The 24,973-nt window shown below is 36.3% G+C and overlaps 1 protein-coding gene and 1 long non-coding RNA gene across 9 annotated transcripts in view; one reads left to right on the forward strand and one right to left on the reverse strand.

The window, feature by feature from the left end:
* COMMD10 (COMM domain containing 10) overlaps positions 1 to 24,973 on the forward strand; it is a 267,062-nt gene that overhangs the window by 71,636 nt on the left and 170,453 nt on the right. The window contains exon 6 of one of the 8 annotated variants that reach the window (XM_082378460.1): positions 11,513 to 12,681. The exons of the other annotated variants lie outside the window; for them this stretch is intronic. Within the exon in view, the coding sequence (XP_082234586.1) occupies positions 11,513 to 11,530 (18 nt within the window). The 3' untranslated portion in view covers positions 11,531 to 12,681. Of the gene's footprint in view, positions 1 to 11,512; positions 12,682 to 24,973 lie in introns of those variants that run through there. 8 annotated transcript variants of the gene reach the window in all.
* LOC309622584 overlaps positions 1 to 24,973 on the reverse strand; it is a 1,043,817-nt gene that overhangs the window by 48,587 nt on the left and 970,257 nt on the right. The gene's annotated exons all lie outside the window — the stretch shown is intronic.

Consider the following 24,973-nt stretch of genomic DNA (forward strand, 5'->3'; position numbering starts at 1 on the left):
CCTGAAAGATCAGCTGTTAACCTTATGGGGATTCCCTTGTATGTTATTTGTTGCTTTTCCCTTGCTGCTTTTAATATTTTTTCTTTGTGTTTAATTTTTGATAGTTTGATTAATATGTGTCTTGGCATGTTTCTCCGTGGATTTATCCTTTACGGGACTCTCTGCACTTCTTGGATTTGATTGACTATTTCCTTTCCCATATTAGGGAAGTTTTCAACTATAATCTCTTCAAATATTTTCTCAGTCCCTTTCTTTTTCTCTTCTTCTTCTTGGACACCTATAATTTGAATGTTTCTGTGTTTAATGTTGTCCCAGAGGTCTCTGAGACTGTCCTCAATTCTTTTCATTCTTTTTTCTTTATTCTGCTCTGTGGAATAGTGGAAATAGTTATTTTCACTATTTTATCTTCCAGGTCACTTATCCATTCTTCTGCCTCTGTTATTCTGCTATTGATTCCTTCTAGAGAATTTTTAATTTCATTTATTGTGTTGTTCATCATTGTTTGTTTGCTCTTTAGTTCTTCTAGGTCCTTGTTAAACGTTTCGTGTTTTTTCTCCATTCTGCTTCCAAGATTTTGGATCATCTTAGTATCATTACTCTGCATTTTTTTTCAGGTAGACTGCCTATTTCCTCTTCATTTGTTTGGTCTGGTGGGTTTTTACCTTGCTCCTTCATCTGTTGTGTATTTCTCTCCTCATTTTGCTTAACTTACTGTGTTTGGCGTCTCCTCTTTGCAGGCTGCAGGTCCGTAGTTCCCATTGTTTTTAGTGTCTTCCCCCAGTGGCTAAGGTTGGTTTAGTGGGTTGTGTAGGTTTCCTGGTGGAGGGGACTGTTGCCTGTGTTTTTTGGTGGGTGAGGCTCGATCTTGTCTTTCTCGTGGGCAGGAACGAGTCTGATGGTGTGTTTTGGGGTGTCTGTGAACTTATGTTTTTGGCAGCCTCTCTGCTAATGGGTGGGATTGTGTTCCTGTCTTGCTAGTTGTTTGGCATAGGGTGTCCAGCACTGGAGCTTGCTGGTCCTTGAGTGGAGCCGGGTCTTAGTGTTGAGGTGGAGATCTCTGGGAGAGCTCTTGCTGACTGATATTACGTGGGGCTGGGAGTCCAGTGTTCTGAACTCGGCTCTCCCACCTCCGAGGCTCAGGCCTCATACCTGGCCGGAACACCAAGACCCTGTCAGCCACACGGCTGCTAATGCTGGAGGGTCTCCTGCAGAGGTAGGGGGTGGCTGTGGCTCACCGCGGGGACAAGGACATTGGCAGCAGAAGTTCTGGGCAGTACTCCTTGGTGTGAGCCCTCCTGGAGTCCAATAAGCATGTTTTTAAATTTAATTCTGGCTTCATGTTTATCTATGTAATTTTATAATCCCAGAAACAAAATAAAATAACAGAAAGGGAACCAATATAAAAACGAACAGTATTTTGCTATAAAAGTTCCTAAAAGAGCTGAGCTAGAGTTTGCCACTCTTTCCAAGAGTAATTATCTGAAATACTGAATATAGCTAAGCATTACCAAATATATTCTTATGGGCTTCCTAAAAAGAAATTCTCAGATCCTGTTTTATCTTTTGCTACTTAAATTAATTGAAGAAAAGGAAAGGAAAAAAATAAACTTCCCCTCATACCCTGATTTCATGATTTTGAAAATTATGAAATTATTTTAAGGTTTTATTACTTAAAAGAGTATTGCTTTATTTATCTTGCTTGATATAGACAGAGGAGTTGTCAGAGTTAATCAGTCACAGGTATTAAGGATCCACTTATCAAACACTGTGCTGTGTCTTGCTGAGTTTGCAACTAGTTGTTACCTCAAAAATCTGCCCAGAGTCACACTACCGGATAATGTCAGAAGCAGAGTTAGAACCCACATTTCCTGACCATAGTGGAGTATTTTCTGTTTGTAAGCACCTATGAGCACATGTGGAGTGGGCTTGATTCAAGACACGTGGAAGAAGTGAGATGTTGAAGGGTATGAACAGGTGGTGGGGAGAAGAGCTGGTGTTCCATGAGGGAGAGAGCTTAGAAGCCTTGGGGAAGAATAAAGGGAGCAGCCTAATGAGAGTGGAAGGCACATAGTAGGAATTGTTAGTAACCTGGGGTTAGATTAAGGAGATCCTTGCAAACCATGTACTTTTTATGTTGTAGGCCCTGGAGTGCTTTTATAGATTTCTCAAACAGAATGACTTGATAAAATTGTATTTTGGGAAGATCATTCTGTGATGGTGAGCATGAAGGATTGAAGTAAAGTAATACCAGGGGGTGGAAAGGCAGGATAGATTGAGCTATCAGGTTGTCGTAGTAGGAATGAAGTAGAAAATTCAAACCCATGAGGCATATCTAGGGAGAAAAGCAATAGGACTAGAATTTAGTTTAATACAGAGAATGAAGGGAAGAGTGTAGAAGGATTGTGATCCTGATGCTGCTGGTCTAGGAACACATTTTGAGAGCCACTGTTACAGATCTTGACAGACGCGTTTGAAGTTATCCAGATGAGAATGAGAAGGAAGATTTTGTAATTTAAGAAAGTGATCTTTAACTTCTGGCATCCATGGTCTTATTTACCACAGTGGTAGTGTGTTATGAAACTGGCCGGCATCTCAGCATTTTTTCATCTGAACTTTCCATTATTTATTCATTTATTCAATAAATGTTTACTAAATATTTAATATGTGCTAGGCATATTTAGAACTGGAGATAAAGAGTAAGACAGACTTAGCTCCTGCTCTCATGGAGTTTACATTCTCCTGGGGGCCATATATACACAAATAGGTAAACAGGCAAATTATGTAGTTGCCAGTTGAAGTACGTCACACGAAGGGCACAAACAAGGGAAAGAAGATAGAGAGTATCAGAGACCAGACTCTGTTAGGTATGGTGGTCTCTGAAGAGATGACACTGAAGTTGAAACCCAAAAAAGAGAAGGAACTAGGTCTATTGAGAGGAGGAGGCGGGAGTATTATCTTAGTTAAATATTTATAGGCCTTCTAATGAGAGTGGCCTTCTAATTTTATATTTATAAAATATAATATTTTATAAATATTTATATTTATAGCGCTATTATTATTTTTAAAAAGTTATATGATAAGGCAAGATGAAAAATCTTTATTCTAGGAACTGAAAGTAGACTAGCTTGCTTATAAGTTTGGGGAAGGGAGGCAGTGGGGAGGTGAGGGAGAAAGAGGAGAGAAATTAAGGGCAATCCTGGGCTTTCTGGTTTATGTAAATAGATGAATAGTATTGTTTATGGAAATGGGAAGAACATGCGTGTTTGTGTGTGTGTGTGTGTGTGTGTGTGTGTGTAGGGTCAGGGGGAGCTCAGCTGTGTTTTGAGAGTTTGGTCAAAGAAGCAGTCAATGAAGGTGATTAAAATCATTACTACATTAAAGTAAGATTACACAGTAAGATTAAGATTTTTTTTTTTTGTTTTTTTTTTTTTTTTTTTTGTTTTTTTATACTGCAGGTTCTTATTAGGCATCAGTTTTATACACATCAGTGTATACATGTCAATCCCAATCGCCCAATTCAGCACACCACCATCCCCACCCCACCGCAGTTTTCCCCCCTTGGTGTCCATATGTCCATTCTCTACATCTGTGTCTCAACTTCTGCCCTGCAAACTGGCTCATCTGTACCATTTTTCTAGGTTCCACATACATGCATTAATATACGATATTTGTTTTTCTCTTTCTGACTTACTTCACTCTGTATGACAGTCTCTAGATCCATCCACGTCTCAACAAATGACTCAATTTCGTTCCTTTTTATGGCTGAGTAATATTCCATTGTATATATGTACCACATCTTCTTTATCCATTCGTCTGTTGATGGGCATTTAGGTTGCTTCCATGACCTGGCTATTGTAAATAGTGCTGCAATGAACATTCGGGTGCATGTGTTTTTTTGAATTACGGTTTTCTCTGGGTATATGCCCAGTAGTGGGATTGCTGGGTCATATGGTAATTCTATTTTTAGTTTTTTAAGGAACCTCCATATTGTTCTCCATAGTGGCTGTATCAATTTACATTCCCACCAACAGTGCAAGAGGGTTCCCTTTTCACCACACCCTCTCCAGCATTTGTTGTTTGTAGATTTTCTGATGATGCCCATTCTAACAGGAGTGAGGTGATACCTCATTGTAGTTTTGATTTGCATTTCTCTAATAATTAGTGATGTTGAGCATCTTTTCATGTGCTTCGTGGCCATCTGTATGTCTTCTTTGGAGAAATGTCTATTTAGGTCTTCTGCCCATTTTTGGATTGGGGTGTTTGTTTCTTTGATATTGAGCTGAATGAGCTGTTTATATATTTTGGAGATTAATCCTTTGTCCGTTGATTCATTTGCAAATATTTTCTCCCATTCTGAGGGTTGTCTTTTCGTCTTGTTTATGGTTTCCTTTGCTGTGCAAAAGCTTTGAAGTTTCATTAGGTCCCACTTGTTTATTTTTGTTTTTATTTCCATTACTCTAGGAGGTGGATCAAAAAAGATCTTGCTGTGATTTATGTCAAAGAGTGTTCTTCCTATGTTTTCCTCTAAGAGTTTTATAGTGTCCAGTCTTATATTTAGGTCTCTAATCCATTTTGAGTTTATTTTTGTGTATGGTGTTAGGGAGTATTCTAATTTCATTCTTTTACATGTAGCTGTCCAGTTTTCCCAGCACCACTTATTGAAGAGACTGTCTTTTCTCCATTGTATATCTTTGCCTCCTTTGTCATAGATTAGTTGACCATAGGTGCGTGGGTTAATCTCTGGGCTTTCTATCTTGTTCCATTGATCTATGTTTCTGTTTTTGTGCCAGTACCATATTGTCTTGATTACTGTAGCTTTGTAGTATAGTCTGAAGTCAGGGAGTCTGATTCCTCCAGCTCCATTTTTTTGCCTCAAGACTGCTTTGGCTATTCGGGGTCTTTTGTGTCTCCATACAAATTTTAAGATGATTTGTTCTAGCTCCGTAAAAAATGCCATTGGTAATTTGATAGGGATTGCATTGAATCTGTAGATTGCTTTGGGTAGTATACTCATTTTCACAATGTTGATTCTTCCAATCCAAGAACATGGTATATCTCTCCATCTGTTGGTATCATCTTTAATTTCTTTCATCAGTGTCTTATAGTTTTCTGCATACAGGTCTTTTGTCTCCCTAGGTAGGTTTATTCCTAGGTATTTTATTCTTTTTGTTGCAATGGTAAATGGGAGTGTTTCCATAATTTCTCTTTCAGATTTTTCATCATTAGTGTATAGGAATGCAAGAGATTTCTGTGCATTAATTTTGTATCCTGCAACTTTACCATATTCATTAATTAGCTCTAGCAGTTTTCTGGTGGCAGTTTTAGGATTCTCTATGTATAGTATCATGTCATCCGCAAACAGTGACAGTTTTACTTCTTCTTTTCCAATTTGTATTCCTTTTATTTCTTTTTCTTCTCTGATTGCCGTGGCTAGGACTTCCAAAACTATGTTGAATAATAGTGGTGAGAATGGACATCCTTGTCTCGTTCCTGATCTTAGAGGAAATGCTTTCAGTTTTTCACCATTGAGAATGATGTTTGCTGTGGGTTTGTCATATATGGCCTTTATTATGTTGAGGTAGGTTCCCTGTATGCCCACTTTCTGGAGAGTTTTTATCAGAAATGGGTGTTGAATTTTGTCAAAAGCTTTTTCTGCATCTATTGAGATGATCATATGGTTTTTATTCTTCAATTTGTTAATATGGTGTATCACATTGATTGATTTGCGTATATTGAAGAATCCTTGCATCCCTGGGATAAATCCCACTTGATCGTGGTGTATGATCCTTTTAATGTGTTGTTGGATTCTGTTTGCTAGTATTTTGTTGAGGATTTTTGCATCTATATTCATCAGTGATATTGGTCTGTAATTTTCTTTTTTTGTAGTGTCTTTGTCTGGTTTTGGTATCAGGGTGATGGTGGCCTCATAGAATGAGTTTGGGAGTGTTCCTTCCTCTGCAATTTTTTGGAAGAGTTTGAGAAGGATGGGTGTTAGCTCTTCTCTAAATGTTTGATAGAATTCACCTGTGAAGCCATCTGGTCCTGGACTTTTGTTTGTTGGAAGATTTTTAATCACAGTTTCAATTTCATTACTTGTGATTGGTCTGTTCATATTTTCTATTTCTTCCTGGTTCAGTCTTGGAAGGTTATACCTTTCTAAGAATTTGTCCATTTCTTCCAGGTTGTCCATTTTATTGGCATAAAGTTGCTTGTAGTAGTCTCTTAGGATGCTTTGTATTTCTGCAGTGTCTGTTGTAACTTCTCCTTTTTCATTTCTGATTTTATTGATTTGAGTCCTCTCCCTCTTTTTCTTGATGAGTCTGGCTAATGGCTTATCAATTTTGTTTATCTTCTCAAAGAACCAACTTTTAGTTTTATTGATCTTTGCTATTGTTTTCTTTGTTTCTATTTCATTTATTTCTGCTCTGATCTTTATGATTTCTTTCCTTCTGCTAACTTTGGGTTTTGTTTGTTCTTCTTTCTCTAGTTTCTTTAAGTGTAAGGTTAAATTGTTTACTTGAGCTTTTTCTTGTTTCTTTAGGTAGGCTTGTATAGCTATAAACTTCCCTCTTAGAACTGCTTTTGCTGCATCCCATAGGTTTTGGGTCGTCGTGTTTTCATTGTCATTTGTCTCTAGGTATTTTTTGATTTCCTCTTTGATTTCTTCAGTGATCTCTTGGTTATTTAGTAACGTATTGTTTAGCCTCCATGTGTTTGTCCTTTTTACGTTTTTTTCCCTGTAATTCATTTCTAATCTCATAGCGTTGTGGTCAGAAAAGATGCTTGATATGATTTCAATTTTCTTAAATTTACTGAGGCTTGATTTGTGACCCAAGATGTGATCTATCTTGGAGAATGTTCCGTGCGCACTTGAGAAGAACGTGTAATCTGCTGTTTTTGGATGGAATGTCCGATATATATCAATTAAATCTATCTGGTCTATTGTGTCATTTAAAGCTTCTGTTTCCTTATTTATTTTCATTTTGGATGATCTGTCCATTGGTGTAAGTGAGGTGTTAAAGTCCCCCACTATTATTGTGTTACTGTCGATTTCCTCTTTTATAGCTGTTAGCAGTTGCCTTATGTATTGAGGTGCTCCTATGTTGGGTGCATATATATTTATAATTGCTATATCTTCTTCTTGGATTGATCCCTGGATCATTATGTAGTGTCCTTCCTTGTCTCTTGTAACATTCTTTATTTTAAAGTCTATTTTATCTGATATGAGTATAGCTACTCCAGCTTTCTTTTGATTTCCATTTGCATGGAATATCTTTTTCCATCCCCTCACTTTCAGTCTGTATGTGTCCCTAGGTCTAAAGTGGGTCTCTTGTAGACAGCATATATATGGGTCTTGTTTTTGTATCCATTCAGCCAGTCTATGTCTTTTGGTTGGGGCATTTAATCCATTCACGTTTAAGGTAATAATCGATATGTATGTTCCTATGACCATTTTCTTAATTGTTTTGGGTTTGTTTTTGTAGGTCCTTTTCTTCTCTTGTGTTTCCCACTTAGAGAAGTTCCTTTAGCATTTGTTGTAGAGCTGGTTTGGTGGTGCTGAATTCTCTTAGCTTTTGCTTGTCTGTAAAGCTTTTGATTTCTCCATCAAATCTAAATGAGATCCTTGCCGGGTAGAGTAATCTTGGTTGTAGGTTCTTCCCTTTCATCACTTTAAGTATATCATGCCACTCCCTTCTGGCTTGCAGAGTTTCTGCTGAGAAATCAGCTGTTAACCTTATGGGAGTTCCCTTGTATGTTATTTGTCGTTTTTCCCTTGCTGCTTTCAATAATTTTTCTTTGTCTTTAATTTTTGCCACTTTGATTACTATGTGTCTCGGCGTGTTTCTCCTTGGGTTTATCCTGTATGGGACTCTCTGCGCTTCCTGGACTTGGGTGGCTATTTCCTTTCCCATGTTAGGGAAGTTTTCGACTATAATCTCTTCAAATATTTTCTCTGGTCCTTTCTCTCTCTCTTCTCCTTCTGGGACCCCTATAATGCGAATGTTGTTGCGTTTAATGTTGTCCCAGAGGTCTCTTAGGCTGTCTTCATTTCTTTTCATTCTTTTTTCTTTAGTCTGTTCCGCAGCAGTGAATTCCATCATTCTGTCTTCCAGGTCACTTATCCGTTCTTCTGCCTCAGTTATTCTGCTATTGATTCCTTCTAGTGTAGTTTTCATTTCAGTTATTGTATTGGTCATCTCTGTTTGTTTGTTCTTTAATTCTTCTAGGTCTTTGTTAATCATTTCTTGCATCTTCTCAATCTTTGCCTCCATTCTTATTCCAAGGTCCTGGATCATCTTCACTATCATTATTCTGAATTCTTTTTCTGGAAGGTTGCCTATCTCCACTTCATTTAGTTGTTTTTCTGGGGTTTTTTCTTGTTCCTTTATCTGGTACATAGCCCTCTGCCTTTTCATCTTCTCTATCTTTCTGTAACTGTGGTTTTTGGTCCACAGGCTGCAGGATTATAGTTTTTCTTGCTTCTGTTGTCTGCCCTCTGGTGGTTGAGGCTATCAGTAAGATTAAGATTACACAGAGAGGAAACTTTCATTATTACTAAGAAGATTAGGAGATCCCCTAATTTTGGGGGTGTTTAAAGTAATATTGGTACCCACAAAGATTAAAAAGTTAGAAAGTCAAGTAAAAGATTAAAATTCTTAATCAAATGGAAAAAAGGTAGATTGTCCAGAAGGGAAGTGAAAATAATAAATTAATATGTAATCATAAAGATAGATTGTTGGTGAGAGAGGCCGTTGGCTCTTCAGAGAATATAGAAGATAATTACCATGGACATAGAATATCTAACATTATCGTTGAAATATGAAATGTTAGTATTCATAGGGGTTACTAAAGGGACAGTGTCAGAATTGAAAGGAAAAAGCAGTTTCTAGGACCTAAAACCTAAAAATCTTAGCAAACTCCTTGAGAATAAAATTTAAATGCCTAAAATAGTTTTTAAAATCTGGGTTTAGCTAGCTCAGTGCCCTAGAATTTCAATGACTACATAGAAAATTAGCTCATTAAAATGAAAGTCAATCTTGTTTTTATTTTTAATGTGATATTTCCCAGATCTCTAAGGGACCATTGGAAGGATTTAAATATTCTGTATCCTTATGAAACTGAATTATATAGGCCTCCTTGAATTTAAAAAGTGTAAAGACTTTCCAAGTAGTGTTCAATTTAAACTTGTGGCTTTCTTTCAGAAGGAAGCTCTGTTCTGAGAGAATACGGTTTTGTTTACTTTTGGAAGAAATAGACATTGGTGTTTTGTTCACCACTTATGTATTCATCATACTTACCACAGTGCCAGACACATAGTAAACATTTAGTCAATAGTTTTTGAATGAATAAGTGAATGAATGAATATGAATTTTACATTCAGTTTTGCTTTTTCTGGAAAGCTGATAATCTACAAAGCAGTTCATTTGTGGTATGTGAGGAGATCGCTCTCCCATTAGTGCATTCAAGTATTGTACAGTAGCAGGGCTATACCTAAATAGTGTTAGTGTTGATCAGAAATGGGCTAGAACATTTTTGAGATTGTGTTTCCATGCATTACAGAAGAGACTGATATTATTTTAAGCCAAATAAAAATTCCTTTTCGAATTTGTGTGAATTTTGATCATTTTGATCAGTCTCCTGTTTACGGCTAATAATCTACAGTTGACTGTGTCGTCCCTCAGTTCCAAATATGAAAGGATTGAATTCATGATGCTTTTGAGAAGATATACTGTAAAAGAATATTGGAAACAGTTATATGAATAATGAGATATGCCAGGACCTCATTTTACTTGGATTATTTTTGAAAGTTTAATAGATGTACTTATTACTCTCACATGTAGAAAAATGACAGATATTTCTATCTGGTCCATAGTTCTCTGTTCTTAAAAAAATCTGGCATGTTCTTTTGTATTTACTTCCTAGTTATGTATCCATACTTCCTTTATTTTGCTTAGTTATGTATCTGACTTTTTTTTTTTTCCTGAAGCTCTTAATTAAAATCAACTTTTCCTCTACAATACTTAAAATTAATTTGGGCTCCTTTTTCTCATGATCCTGTTACTCAGTGATTGTTTTCTCAAATACTTGTTTCCAAGACCTTTGTTAGTTTTATGTAGACATATTTTAGTGGTTGGAGTTTCATCTCCAGCCAACCTTTCTGGGTTAGTAATACTGCTTTACCCTGGCTTCTAGGCTAGAACCTCATCAATCATGTAGATGTAGAATAGGACATACCGAACACTAAAGAAGCAACATCATCTTTTATTCTAGCAGCAGTGGAGAGGATCATTATTTACCAAAAGGAAACAGATTGAGCAGAGATTTGACTATGTTAAGTGGTATTATTATTTTTAAAAAGTTATATGATAATTCTCAAGGGTTGAGCTGTTTTTAATGTTTTTTATGCAAAAACATTTTATGGGCTTTTAGCCAGAGAATTTTTATATATAAATGGTAATAGAGGGACAGCGTAACATTTATGAACTTGGAGGCAATGTGATGTAATGGACTTGGGACTTTAGGAGCAGATGCTTTGAGTTCTGACCCCTTCACTTAATAGTTTTGTAACTGTGGGCTAGTTACTTGACCTCTTTGGGCCTCAACTTCTTGTTTTGCAAAATGGAAATAATATGATTTATTCTCCAGAATTTTGAGGGAGTTGAATGCAAGTATATACACAAAACGCCTAATGAAACTTTTGGCACATTAAGTTTTTCTCCAAAGACAAATAGATCCTATTGCTAAGTATAGAAAGGAAGACGTAAAAAAAGTTTCTTCATGATTTGCTAGAGCTTTGTGCCCATAGATCTCTATATTGTCTTAACCTGTGATCCATAATGATCCCAACAAGGATGTGTGTTTTAAGAAGGCATAGAGTTTTTACTTTTTTGTTCACTTTGAATAAAAAGTCAATTTGTGCTCTGAGGTCCTAGGTGGCTGCTAGATACAAGGATATGGGAAGATGGAGGATGGGCAAGGGGAGTTTAACGGGCCCCTCGTCCTACTTCCACCTATATTTTTCTGTTTTAGCTTTTGTATTTATGTGGACAGTATTGTTTGAACAAAAGGATCGGTGTCTTTCAAGAAAGTCTGGAAAACCAAGAGCAGCCTCAAGCATACTATTCCTTGACTTCCCTTTCTCTCGGGTCCCACTCTTCTTTCTCCTTAGCCTTGGTAGGGCAGGGAGGAGGGAAGAGTTTTCCAGGCTGTCTTCTTGGTAGAGTTCTCAGCCAACAAAACATCACAGAAGAAGGGTCCTATGCAAAGAAGGCACTCCTGGTAGAAAAGTTCCTTGGCCTGCTTAGCTCTAGGATTGATCTCTGCCCATACAGAGGCACATTTTGGGCCATGATCAGAAATTTTCCAACTTTGAAATAACAGAAACAAACATCTTGCCTCTGATTACTTTCTCCTATTTGTCCTTATTGAGAACTCTTTGATTGACCTTTACTATTTTTGTTTTCTTCTTTATCTGTCTAAGACTCTGATCCATCATTTACTCTCTTTTCAGTGTCCTAGTCTTCCCTGAACCCACCAGCAAGAACTGTGCTTCTGGATAAATCTATCTGACTTTACTCTGCCATCAAGCATTAAGCATTGCTGGAGAAAATAACACACTGGCTGATGAGTTGCCTAATAATTTCTTGAGCTCTGAGTTCCTTCTCTTTCAGTTGTCCGAGTGACTTCTCTCTCCTCCATCATCCTCTCTGTTGGCCTCTTACCATCAACACTTAAGCATGCTCAAAAGAATCCAGCATCAAATAAAAGTAACAAATGAATCCATCTGCTATTTGAGATGCCTCCCTCTTTCGCATATTCTCACAAACTTTTTAAACAAGTTGTTTATTTTCATGGTCTTTAGACCATTCTAATACTGTTTCTGCTTTTGTAAATTTATTTTACCTTCCTGCTTAATAATGCTTAACAGCTTTCTCATTACTTTATGCGAGAGTCTCATATCCCCAGCCTTACATTCATATCATTCTATTTCCCCTTTTCTTGTCATATGCACTCCCTTCATTTCATCAGATATACCTGGTTTTTTCTTCTGTCTCTGGGTTTTTACAGGTTCTGTTTCTTCTATCTAGAAAGCACTCTCCTCGATTTCCCCAACTCCTCGAACATGCTGTTCAGTTGTCACATGTCATTTCCCAAGAGATTTTCCCTGACCTGACCTGACATGCCTTAGTCTTCCTACTTTATACCTTATCTTCATAGCACTTGTCACATTTGTAGTAATTTATTTAATGTGTTTCTTCCCATGTCTTTTAGTGTTAGCTTCTAAAGAGTAGGGATTTCTTTGGTCATAGGGCCTGACACTTGTAAGGAGCTCAAGACATATTTGTTGAAGAAATGACTGAATAAGTGAACAACTTTATTTCTCCATAGCTCTGTAGATCAGTGTGTCTTTGACCTTATGAAGCTTCTTTTCATTGGCAGTGTATAATAATAAGTTTTAAGTGGAGGTGCAGCAATTACTTCCTCTACTAGAGTTATTAAGCAGTGTACTCAATAGGGCATAATAGCTGTATAGCATATACACTTTTTCTTTATCATCCTCTGCTTTTTACTTTTTAAAAAAAACTAGAAATATGTAATAATCTCAAAGTTTTTTATTAGGAAGCTGAGTATTTTGTTTCTTATGGCATTTTAAATTAAATCACATATTTATTGACTACTCTTTAGTGTATGCCCCTAAATGAAAAACTAAAATATAGGTAAAAGATTTTTATCAATTTTCCAAAAAATGTTTTTCTAAAAATAAAATACACTTTAAAAACAGTTAAGGAATACATATATCCAAAAGAGACACCAGAAATTCTGTTTTCTACCTAAATATATTAGACTTTTCTCAGCTCCTAATACTCTAGTAAATAAAAGGTTACAAAACTTTTATAATGAAGAACAATTTGACAGCTGAAAGTACAGCTAAAAGTATAAGGTAAATTAATGAATATATAAAGGAGCAGAGAGCAGTGACATTGTACTCATTTTGTAGATTTCTCATTTCTACACAAAATAATAATGGTCTGTGCATTTAAGTACAGTCAAATATTGCACATATGTACAGAGATTGCTACCATGTTTTATGGATTAGTAAAGAGTGTTAAGTGGAATTCTGAAGATATTTTAGTGTTTAAAAGTAACCTTTATATCATTTATAGAGCTACTTTAGTGCTGTAAAAAAAATCCCCGTCAACATATCTACCTGTGAATATGACAAAGAAGAATGACAGAATTTGGTTTACCACTAGGAAGCAGATTAAATGATCTCTTAATTACTTCTCGTATTAACATTTACATGTAACTATATTCCCAGCATATTCTAATTCAAACTCAAAACAGAAATTTAGAAATGAATGTAGTTTATATTTAACTGAGTTGAGAAAACATATGGTAGTAATTAAATTCTGCCTTTTTTTTTTTTAAACAAAGCTTTTTTATGAATAAAATTGCTGGCTTCCAAGTACTTGTACTTTAATTAAAACAACAACTGTACATTGTAATCCAGATTTTCCTCTTAAATACTTCCTTTATATCTTATACTTTATTTTCTTTAAATTATAGCTCTGTGTCTTGGGTAGAATTCTAAGAGAGTAATAATGGACTTTACCCTGCAATCAAAAAAGCAGTGTGGTAATATAGGAGCCAAGTGACAGCTTTTTCCCTCTAAGTATATAGATCCATAGTCTGGACAGGAATCTTTATGAGTGAGATAACATGTCTTTCTGTCTGTTTACAACAGAATATTGACTCTTTCAGTTTCCAATAGCTGTAATGGAAACTAACCTAGATGAACATCGCTACTTACTTTGCAGTAAGTGACTGACTACTTGACCCATTATACTCATGGTGGAGAAAGAAGTAACTTGTTCATGACCTGCCATAATCTACCCCAGCAGGTCAAGCTTTGATTGCCTCCTGTTTCTTGATTGCCTTAGTATGCCCATTTGAATTAAATTATGTGGTAGAGGCAGGATATATCTGGGGGGAAAGGAGATTGGAGTTTATTTTTAAGGAATTCTTTCTGCAGGAATTGGAGCCAAGAGTTGATTCGGAATAATCAGTTTTTGCTTATTTTCTACCAATAATTGTGTGATTTGGGAAATATTTTTGTTGCCTTTTTTTTTTTTAATGAAAATGATCTATCGCTTATATAGTATCATGGTAAAAACATTATTTGCCACATAATTACTTAAACCATGCTTTTATGAGAATAATAAATTACATTTATTAAGGGTTTATTATATGTTAGGGTTTATTCTAAGTGCTTGAAGTCCTGCTTCTACGGTGGAAGCCATAATGCTGTGATCATGCCTCTCATACCTCTTGATACAGCTTGAATTCAGGCACATGATTTATGCTCAACTGGTTAGAAATCTCTGCATGAAACTTTACATCTGAAAAAAGCAATACAAAGGAATAGGGGACAGTTACAAATGAGGCACTGGTACCAGCAGTGGTAGTGGTGCCAACATTCTCAGCAGAGGCTTCCTAAGCCAACTTTTCTTTCCTTCAGCATGATTTTCATGGCATTTCTGGCCTCCTAGTGCTCTTTAGTTCCAGCTTGTTTCCTAAGTCTGTTTCTTCAGCTTCATTTATGTGTCCTTTTCTGCTTAACTTAACAGATTGCACCTGCTCCTGCAACCAAGAACTCTGACTGGTACAATTATTAGTGGTAATAATTGGGCTTAATCTCTAACTATCTGGAAATATATCCTTTTTTTTTTTTTTTTTTGGTAGCTACAGCTGTCAAAACCCTGAATTTCAGTTAACGTTGTAAAAGGGAATTTGAAAGGGGGAAAATATAGGTTTTAATTATTTCAGTAGTGGCATCAGAAGGAAACAGTGAACATCTAATTAAGAATACTATTTTCAAGAAATTGTTCATATAGTTCCACTCTAAAAAACTTAAAACATTTTTTTGTAGATGTTATTTTTTGTTCACATAATTTTTATTATGAAAAGATATAATTTGTATTGGGCATGTATTCCTGATATTATGGAAAACATCCCTTTGATTTTCTTTTGAAGAATCCACCCCTTCCTTGCTCGTAGGGTAAGGCCACACCCACCAGCCAACTCAGAGATGGTGTATGTGACCTATACCTAAGCAATCAGCACATTGTGTCTCCTTACATACATGGATTGGTTCAGATTGGGTGAGTATATATCAGTATATACTGATAGAAAGATGGCTGTAGCAGCTTCAAGCACTACAGCCTCACATATCATATGGAGCCTGAGAAGGAGGCCAACATATCAGAAAGTAGAACTGAGAGGATGGAGGGAGAGAAACTGAGTCCTGATGATATATTTTGAAGCCTAAATCCAGCTATGCCTGAAGCAATTCCTACTCATACATTTTAATCCTTTGAGCCAATACATTACCTTTTTGCTTATGCTAGTTTAGGGCGTAGGTTTCTGTTGTTGGCAACCAAGAGTCCTAGTTTCTTTGGGATGTAAATGCTAAATCATCTTGAATTGGCATCATGGATTATTGCCACCACATTTTAAAGGTTAGCTTTTTATTTATATTTTAGTTATATATACCTTTTATACATGAAATATTAACAAGGAAAAGCAACTAATACTTGAAGGTGAAGAATTAATCCAGAAAGAGATGAGAAAGAGATGAGAATTGAAACCTTGAATTCTATAAAACTTTAAGATAGCTGCATTTTTACTTTCTGTATGACTTAAATCTGTAAAACCCAAGATGAGAAACAAAACTTAAAAAGAATATTATAGTCATGTAAAACGTGTATTTTAAAAAGTCAAATTAAACACATTACAAACATTTGCTAAATTGTATTTGATTTGTAATAAGCACTTCCCTACATTTTATACTGTTATTGCCTTATTATATAACTTTCTGAAGTTTTGATGTTGAAACATTGTGATTTTCTGTCAAACATCGTGACTGAAAATATGAGCGTATGGATGAGAATCATGCTATTTCCAGATTTTTGTACATAAATATTTTAAGTAGGAAAGTAATATTTATTAATACTGCCTTTAACTGCCCCAACGTCATTCAGTATCCCTGTATTTTCCCTTTACCAATCATTCTTGGTCTGAAATTGAAATTGATTATCTTCATTTCCCTCTTGCTTGGAATGGATAAAGAAAAGAACCAGTGAAAGCACTCCAGGGGGAAGATGCCCTCAAGAGCAAACTCTCAAAAACCTATGTTAGTCAGGATTCTTCTGGGTGTGAACGTCAGAGATCTAACACAAATTAACTTAGTCAAAATTTGCTGGCTCAGATAGCTACTGTGAAACAAGAGGTGAATCTCTAACCTCAGTCATGGTGGGATGCAGGGGTTCAAGCAGTATCACCACGGCTTTGTCTCTACATTGTTCAGTTTTACTACTCTTTTGTAATGGCTTTATTCTCCAGCAAGTACTCTCTATGGACTGCATGTGTCCAAATGTCTATCATTCTTATAGTTCCAGACTTCAGATAAGTATGAATGACTGTTGTTTTCCCCAGTGACAATTTAAAAAAATCTCTGGGGGGTGGGGGAACCCCAAAAACTATTGGCCTTGCTTGGTTCTCATGGCCACGAGGGTTTGGGGATGGAAGGCCACATGATTGATAGCTCTATCAGTATCACACTGAATGGAGTTGTGATATTTCCAAAAAAGAAAAGATGCCAGTGAGACAAGTATAGAAGTCCTCTTCCAGTAGGGCTGATCTACTTCCCATTGCAAGCTGTTCTGCTTGCTTTTGTTTCCCTATCTAATATATCATTCTTGAATTCAGTTGAATTCAATTGCCTCCTTTTGAAAAGATGCAAATGCTACTTCTGGTAGGATTTAGTTATTTATATCCAGTGCAAATTATATAAGAAAGGTTTCTTCTAGTGTGTAGCTGGGATCACCTGTGCTTAAGGACTGGAAATTTTGGCTCTGGAAAGGAAAGTAGGTATTTTGAAGGTTGGCAGTGTAGCAAAGTGGTAGACAGCATGGACTTTGGAAGCCATGTGAACCTGAGTATGACTTTGCCACTTCCCAACTATATGACCTTAGGCAAGTCACTTAATTTTTCAAGTCTTCATTATTTTAACCTGTAGGATGAAAATAATACCTATATCACAGAGTGGCTATGAAAATTAAATGAGGCAAAATATGTGAAGCATTTATCACAATACCTAGCATGTAGTGGGTACTTGGTAAGTAATAGCTTACTGGATATTATGATTCGCACTGGTAATAACAATAATAATAAACACTGTCTCTTGCCACCCTTGTTCCCAAATGCTTCCCAACTACCTAGGATTAAGAGTTTGAAAAGGTTCTGTAGTTCAGCTACATTAAGGTCCACATCAAATTTTACGAGTGAGTCTGGAAGTCTGATTGCTGTTCATAATGTTGGTTCTATGGGGAAAATTTTCTTGAACTTGAAGAAAATATATTTTTGTAACATAAGTGAATCTTCAGTGGAATTTGCTTCTCTTTGCTGTGTTATTGTTGTTTTTTAAATTATATTTAGTTTTTCCTTTTATGAGGGTCAATCAAGTAAGTAAGGGTCAGAATCTATTTAATAAAATGCTAGAATTAAAGTATATCCTAACAGAATAAAATATATTCACAGAGGCTGCTGATGGCTATAAGAAGTTGTGTCATAGCCATGTGACTTGTTGCGGGGAGAGGTGCTTAACTTAGAGCCTAATTAAGCCACAGATGAAATTTCAAGCGTTTTCATTTTGTTTTTATAGTCAGATATTTAACATTTCACTTTAAAAGTCCTGTCATAACTTGTGGCCCTTTACAGTGGTGGGCTGACTGACTCAGTATGAGGAAATGTGGTTATGGTAAGCAGGCACAGAATTCAGCTGTTTTGTTATTAATGAGAATAAATTCATGCATGAATAATCATAGACACACATAGCTAAAATGATGACTTTCTAGTATAAAAAACTTAGTAGCCAACTGTGTTAACATTTCCATCCCTGCTTTGGTGAATGTAGGTGATTATCATGATATTAAGAAGTCAGAGTTATGGAGTTGATATTGTACTAGCTTACCTTTAAGAAAATTTATTTATGACCATAGACGGTGATACTTTATTCAGACATCCCTCATGCTATTATTAGTCACAGAAATGCTAAATCTGTGTGTATGGATGGCTTGTCACAATCTAATATAATGATTAGGAAAATAATTAATATAGTGTACTCTAAATGATAAATTTTTATCTTCATATATAAACGATAGCACAGATTTTCAAATTTATCAGGAAAAGGAGACACTAAGCAAAACCTAAGAAATAATGGATATTGTTTTAGTGTGACATATGATTTTCTAAATAAAGCTTAGAAGCACTTAGAATATACCTGTATTCCTGTTCTTTCAGCATGTGCAAAAATAACGTCTTGATAATAAAGGTTTTCTTTTTATAGATTGTCAGTGATTTTTATCAGAAGTATATAATCAAGAAAGGATAATTGTTTCTGCCAAATAAATATCTATCCTTTTTTATGTTTTCTGCAGTAAACACTTGTGGCATTTTTAATATGTGGGGTTGTTTGCCACATTTTGCAGAGTCTAGTTCACAGTCATAGTCTTCAGTTTTGGAAGAGAGCATAAAAAGGTCATTCCATTTATCCCCCATCCATTTGATGGTAATGGTAATGTGCTTTGCAGATATAATATGAAATTAACACCTTAGGCAACAATTTTTACTTCCTAAAATGTCATTGTATTTCATGTAAACAGTTGGGTTTTTTTATCTTTCTTGCCAATAAGAATTGTAAGTAGAGTTAAGGACAATTTTATTTTTATAGAAATAGAAAATCTGTGGAAGAACTCTGCTACTTTTTCTTTCTGAAAGTGCGATAAAGTGTAAATTACCATAGGCCCCCATGGAAGGAGCCAGTTACCGTTTGAGTAGAATCCAGTTCAGATACTGAAGCACAGGGAGATTACATGACTTGCCTATGTTATATATTGAATTAGTAGTAGAGGTAGAATTGAAGTACTAGTGTTTCGGAACCAAACTTGGGTCTGCTCGCAATAAAGCCAATCTGCTGACACCAGGTTGTGGTGAAGAGAAGTGCAGCATTTATTGCAGGGTTCCAGGCAAGAAGTTCAGGACAGCTAGTAGTGCTCAAAGCACCCAAACTCCCCATGGGTTTCAGCAAAGCATTTTTAAAGGTGAGGTGAAGGAGGGGCATCCCAGGGAATGTGATCAGCTCATGCATAATTCTCTGATTGGTTGATGGTGAGGTAACATGGGTGGTATCACAGGGGTTAACATTATCAGTCCTTAGGCACCAGTACGTCTGGGGGCTCTGTGCTCATGATCATCAAGTAGTTAATTTCTTACATTTGGTGGTGGTTTTAGCATCTGTAGAACAACACAGGAAATGTGCATCAGATACTATTATCTAGGTACTTCAAAGAGGAGCTAGAGCAGAGGATATGGGGCAGGGGGTCTGTCCTGGGAAGGCCCCATAAGGTCCTGCTCCGTTATACTAGGCCCTAATTCTCAAGTCAGTTCAGCCCAGAGCCAGAGCTGTGGATGCTTTCTTCGTGGTTATTATGTGAAAGGCTTGACAACCAAAGATGTAAAGAGAGTGGTCTCAGATGCGTCTCCCCTCTCCTCTCCTCTCTTCTCACACACAGTCTTAGTTAGCTTGAGATAGATATACATGTATATATAAATCTAAAACCACATATATATACTGCCTGCTACAATTAAAACTTAATTTCATAGTCTTAAGTCAAGTTATCCTCAGAAATGTCCATTGTTACCCTTAAAAAGAAAGACTTTAATATTAGTCACAGCTGGAGAGAGAAGAGGAAACTTACAAGGAGCAGTTTAATTTTCAAGTACATTTTGGTTTTCTCCTTGCTCTGTAGTAGAGATGCATGCTTTTAGTAGATGTTCACCTTTAGAAGCCAGTCTCTTGCCTTTGACTGAATAGAAAGAATTATAAATACTGTATTGACACCAACTGGTTGCTGTGGAAATCATTTTAATGTTATAAACTGACACCCTGACCACACTGCAGCATTAAGTGAAGAGAATGAGGGGCTTCCCTGGTGGCGCAGTGGTTGGGAGTCTGCCTGCCAATGCAGGGGACACGGGTTCGAGCCCTGGTCTGGGAAGATCCCACGTGCCACGGAGCAACTAGGCCCGTGAGCCACACCTACTGAGCCTGCGCGTCTGGAGCCTGTGCTCCGCAACAAGAGAGGCCGCGATAGTGAGAGGCCCGCGCACCGCAATGAAGAGCGGCCCCCACTTGCCACAACTAGAGAAAGCCCTCGCACAGAGGCGAAGACCCAACGCAGCCAAAAATTAATTAATTAATTAATTAATTTTTAAAAAAAAATTTACTTAAAAAAAACTTTTAAATGAAGAGAATGAGAAGTTGCTGTTTGGTTTTAAGTCTGTAAAGCAAATGCTAGGAAGGTTTTTGGTTTCCCCGAAGTTCCACAGCCTGTAAATGACAGAGATGGGACTAGAACCTAAATATTTGCACTCTCAATCAAATTCTCTTTCTACTGCACTAAATTACATTTTTCTGAAAAGTAATATGAGTGGTTCATATAGGGAAATGTTTCAATGAGGCTTAAGTTACTGTTTCTTATCTCACGTTCACTTAGGTGTTTTCACCCCTTCTTTTCTTTTTTTTTTTCTTTTTTTTTCTTTTTAGCTGTGTTGGGTCTTCGTTTCTGTGCGAGGGCTTTCTCTAGTTTGGCGAGTGGAGGGCCACTCTTCATCGCGGTGCGCAGGCCTCTCACTATCGCGGCCTCTCTTGTTGCGGAGCACAGGCTCCAGACGCGCAGGCTCAGTAGTTATGGCTCACGGGCCTAGTTGCTCCGCGGCATGTGGGATCTTCCCAGACCAGGGCTCGAACCCGTGTCCCCTGCATTGGCAGGCAGATTCTCAACCACTGCGCCACCAGGGAAGCCCCACCCCTTCTTTTCTGTACCTTCTGCATTAATTTTTCTTTTGGATCTGGTTCCTGATTAGGTTGAATATTTAGAGAAATACCTGCCATTTTTAAGGAGAAAATATCTAATAATGTTACCCTCATTTCTACTTTATATTACAGGCAGAAGGAGAACTAGAGCACAAATTTGTCTTCCTTCTTATTCATTTGAATAACAGAATATGTTAAAAATAATTGTAATATGCAAACAAAAAATCACGCAGTGAAACTACTTACATGCTTAATAAGAATTCAGCACCATAATTAAATTGCAAAGTTTAACATCATTGTATTCCATTTTAATGTTAATATTTGATCTTACTTATAATGGATGTCTGCATGTAAACTTTTTATTTACTATAGAGGTTGTAGTATAGGATATTAAAGAAGACATTCAACTAGAACTGGATTTTTCTTATGAGCTCTGAGGTTCCCGTAGCAATTTTAGACAACACATGCTGTTTTACTGGAAGAGTAACTAGAGGATATAGTCTGATCACTCTCTGCCTCCCATGGTAAACCTTCTGTTTGTTTTGTGAATTTAGTAGTTAAAGGTGCATGATAAAACTTGTCATCTCTGTTGGATGATGCTAAATCAGATGGTAATAAAATGGCTGCCAAGCCCCAGCAGCTCTTCTTTTTATGCCATTAAACATCAGTTTCTTAGATGGTCATACATCTGGTGTGTTCAAAACCTTCTTACTCTGAAAGGACTAAAATGTACAACGTAAGTTTTAAATTCCAAAGTAAAGGGAGGAGGGGGATTCTTCATAAGTGAAAACGTTCCTCAAACATGCGAAAGAAAAGAGAATTTTTCGTGGAAATTTATTTTCACTTTTCTGACCATTATATGATTTCCCTAGCAATACAAAATAATTCCCTGCAGTTCCTCCCATTTACTTGTTGAAGTAGAAAAGTACATTAAATCTTAATTAGCCATACTACCTATAGTAGCATCTGGTGTTACTGAGTTTCTGCAGGCATCTAAAAGCAGTGTAGTAATCATTCCTTACCTGGAGGAAAAGATTTCAGCATTCTGTTTCATTAGGTGTTTTTTCTAGTCTTTCCTTCAGTTACATGATATGTTGGGGAAAAAATTATATATTCAGTTAACATGATTTGTTGAGAAAATACACATATGCATACACACACATATGCATATATGTGTATTTGTATATGCACCTATGTGTGTATGTATATATACACATATACATACATGCATATGTGTGTGTTGTGTTTGTATGTATATATTTATGTTCCTTTCTCAATAGTATTCTATTTCATACCTTGGAAAATATAAATAACCACCAAAAATATAAGATCAAGATGGCTTCTTTTAAGAAACTAAGTTGATATTCCACTTTTTTTTGCTTTCACATCACAGATATTAAGAAAACTAGAGGACTTAATTTGGCTTAGACATTTTTTAGCATCTGTTTGGTTTTTACTTTGTTTTCTTGACTTGCTCAGTTATAGTGGGTTGGCCAAAAAGTTCTTTTGGTATTTGCTTCCTTTTATTGTGAGTGTTTCTTATTTCTCTAAAACACTTTGAATTCCCCCTCCACTGATTCTTTTCCCTCCTTTGTTTGTTTACATGCCTCACTTATGTGGTAGTATCTGAAAGTAAAAAAGCAATTTAGAAACAAAGTTGAATAAAATTCATTGTTCTTAATTCTGGAGATTGTTTACTGAGGTTATTATCTTGTTGATGAGTTATCTTCACATCAAGCATTCAGGATATCAGTTACCAGACACATCATATTTAGTTATGGTGGGCTTATGGTTGTGTATTGTGCAGAATTCATGAAGGCGTTTTCTACAGATTTATCATGAATTTATGGCCAATGGAACTGTTTAAACTTCCTAATCCATTTGTTCCACTGAGTAGCCTTAGAGTTAAAACAGCAGTTTCCATTTCCCTTATGGGTAGGTGAACCCATGCACACATTTATCATTGATTTCTAGCACTGGAAAAATGTAGAAATTGGGTGAGTTGCTCTATATTCAAAGGAAGGAGAATATTTGGGAGGAGTTTTCCTGAAAATAGGATTGGTGAAATAAAAATAAAATGTATATTCACCCTAAGGGAGATAAACTACCAGAAGCAAACCTCTTTGGTAGATGTTTGAATCAGGGATATAATCCAACCATGGTAGAGTATTTGGTTTGACTTTCCTTTGAGAAGCAGGGACAACCCATGGTATTGGGCTGGCAGGCATGAGGAAGCCATCACCCTTCTCCTCTCCCTTCCTTCCCCCCAAATTATAAATAGAAACACTGTGTCCAAATAACTGCAAAGATACAATCTAGCTTTTTTCTTTTCCTATTTTAATAAGCCTTTTTATTTTTTAAGAATTAAGGTTAGCAAACTTGAGAGAGAATCTAAAAGTACTCTTTCAAATGTTTCTGATCTTCAGTTGAGTTACTTGAATTAGACACATCTATTAATATAATTATTGCATTACTACATCCATTTTATTATATGCAGTCTAGAATACCTGGTCTTTTTACTCCTATAATCCTGAAATAAACATTTAATTTTTAGGCATTACAAATGCCCAATAGCTGTGTTTTTCATTAATGTGAATTGTATTTTTTTTTATTAATAGTTTAGATGAATCTGTATATCCAAGTCTTGACCCACTGAAATGAGTAATCCTTTGTAGTAGGGAAGAACATCAGTAGGATTAGAGATTTCTTGACTTTCTCGATCCTTCTTGTTAGTCCTTCAAGAGACTGCATAAAGATGATAATAGGTGTTCTGTCCTATTCACCAAGTTTTCTCCATTGATTTCAGAACATTACATTGTCAGAGAGAGAGAGGGAAATATCAGTACTTTTTTCTGTATCACACTCCCCACCTTTAGCACTGCTTCCCATTCTTTCTTTTAGCCATTATTTACTGAGGACCTACTGTGAACCAGAAGTTGTACAAAGCTCTGGCAATATGTGACCTTAATCATTCTGACCATTATGGAGTTACAGTTTAATAGAGAAGGCAGAAAAGAACGTGGATTCCTGAGTCACACTGCCTGGGTTTTACTCTTGGTTGCATCACTTCCTGGTGAAGTTGGACAAGTCACTTCATCATTTGTTTCAATTTCCTTCTTGCTAAAATGAAAATAACAACTCTACATTAAATGAGATAATGCATGTGAAACATTTAGCACTCATGTTAGGAGAGGAAACTTCTAGGCTACTATCTCTAACCCTGTTAAAAAAGTGATTTGACCAGCTTTATTTAGTTATATTTTTATTTAGCTTTTGTAGCCTTTTCCCAGTCCTAGTATAATACAGCCTCTTGAATACACTCTGGTCACCTTTTCTTCTCTCCTTCAAAAGCTCCTGGTATTCTGTCATTTCTTGGAAGCTTCCTCATTTAACAGCTCTTGGCTAGACATTCCTATCCATGTAACACTCATGACTCCCATTACACGCTGTGCAGTAACGTGCAGTTACTCCTTCCTTGTACATGTTGCTAATGTGGATTATTTATTTACTTATTTGAGGTGTGACTACTGGGTATCTTTTCAGTTATTTATTATCTGTCTCTTGTTGTAAACACCTAGAAGGGAAGAAACCATAGCAATCTGCACAGTAGGCATTTAATAATTGAAGTAAGTGAAAACAATTTCCATTCTCAGTAGAGGAGAGTATAGCTTTCTTTCCCCAGGCTGTTTACGTGGTTGAGAACAAACAGGACTGTCAGAACTGTCCATCTTATCCTTTAGATGCAGAGGTGTATCAAGTTCTATTGAACCCTTTGTAAAATGAATTACCTTTTTCATTTTTAAGTTTTTACAGTTTTAAATGTGTATTTTCCAGTTTCAACTGTGTACTATTTCTCCATTTTAGCTCATTTGTTAGATTAAACTTTGGGAATGTCTTTTATTGTGAATAGTAATTTTCTAAATTTTTACTTTTGTTTTGCTTTTTGATTCTTTGACTACTTTCCCATAGCCATTCACTTTCTTCCAAGTCTTACTCAGAAGCCATTCAAAGCTCTACAATTAGATTACGTTTATT

The sequence above is a fragment of the Balaenoptera borealis genome, assembly GCF_965194805.1.
Source record: "Balaenoptera borealis genome assembly, chromosome: 2".
Lineage (NCBI taxonomy): Eukaryota > Metazoa > Chordata > Mammalia > Artiodactyla > Balaenopteridae > Balaenoptera > Balaenoptera borealis.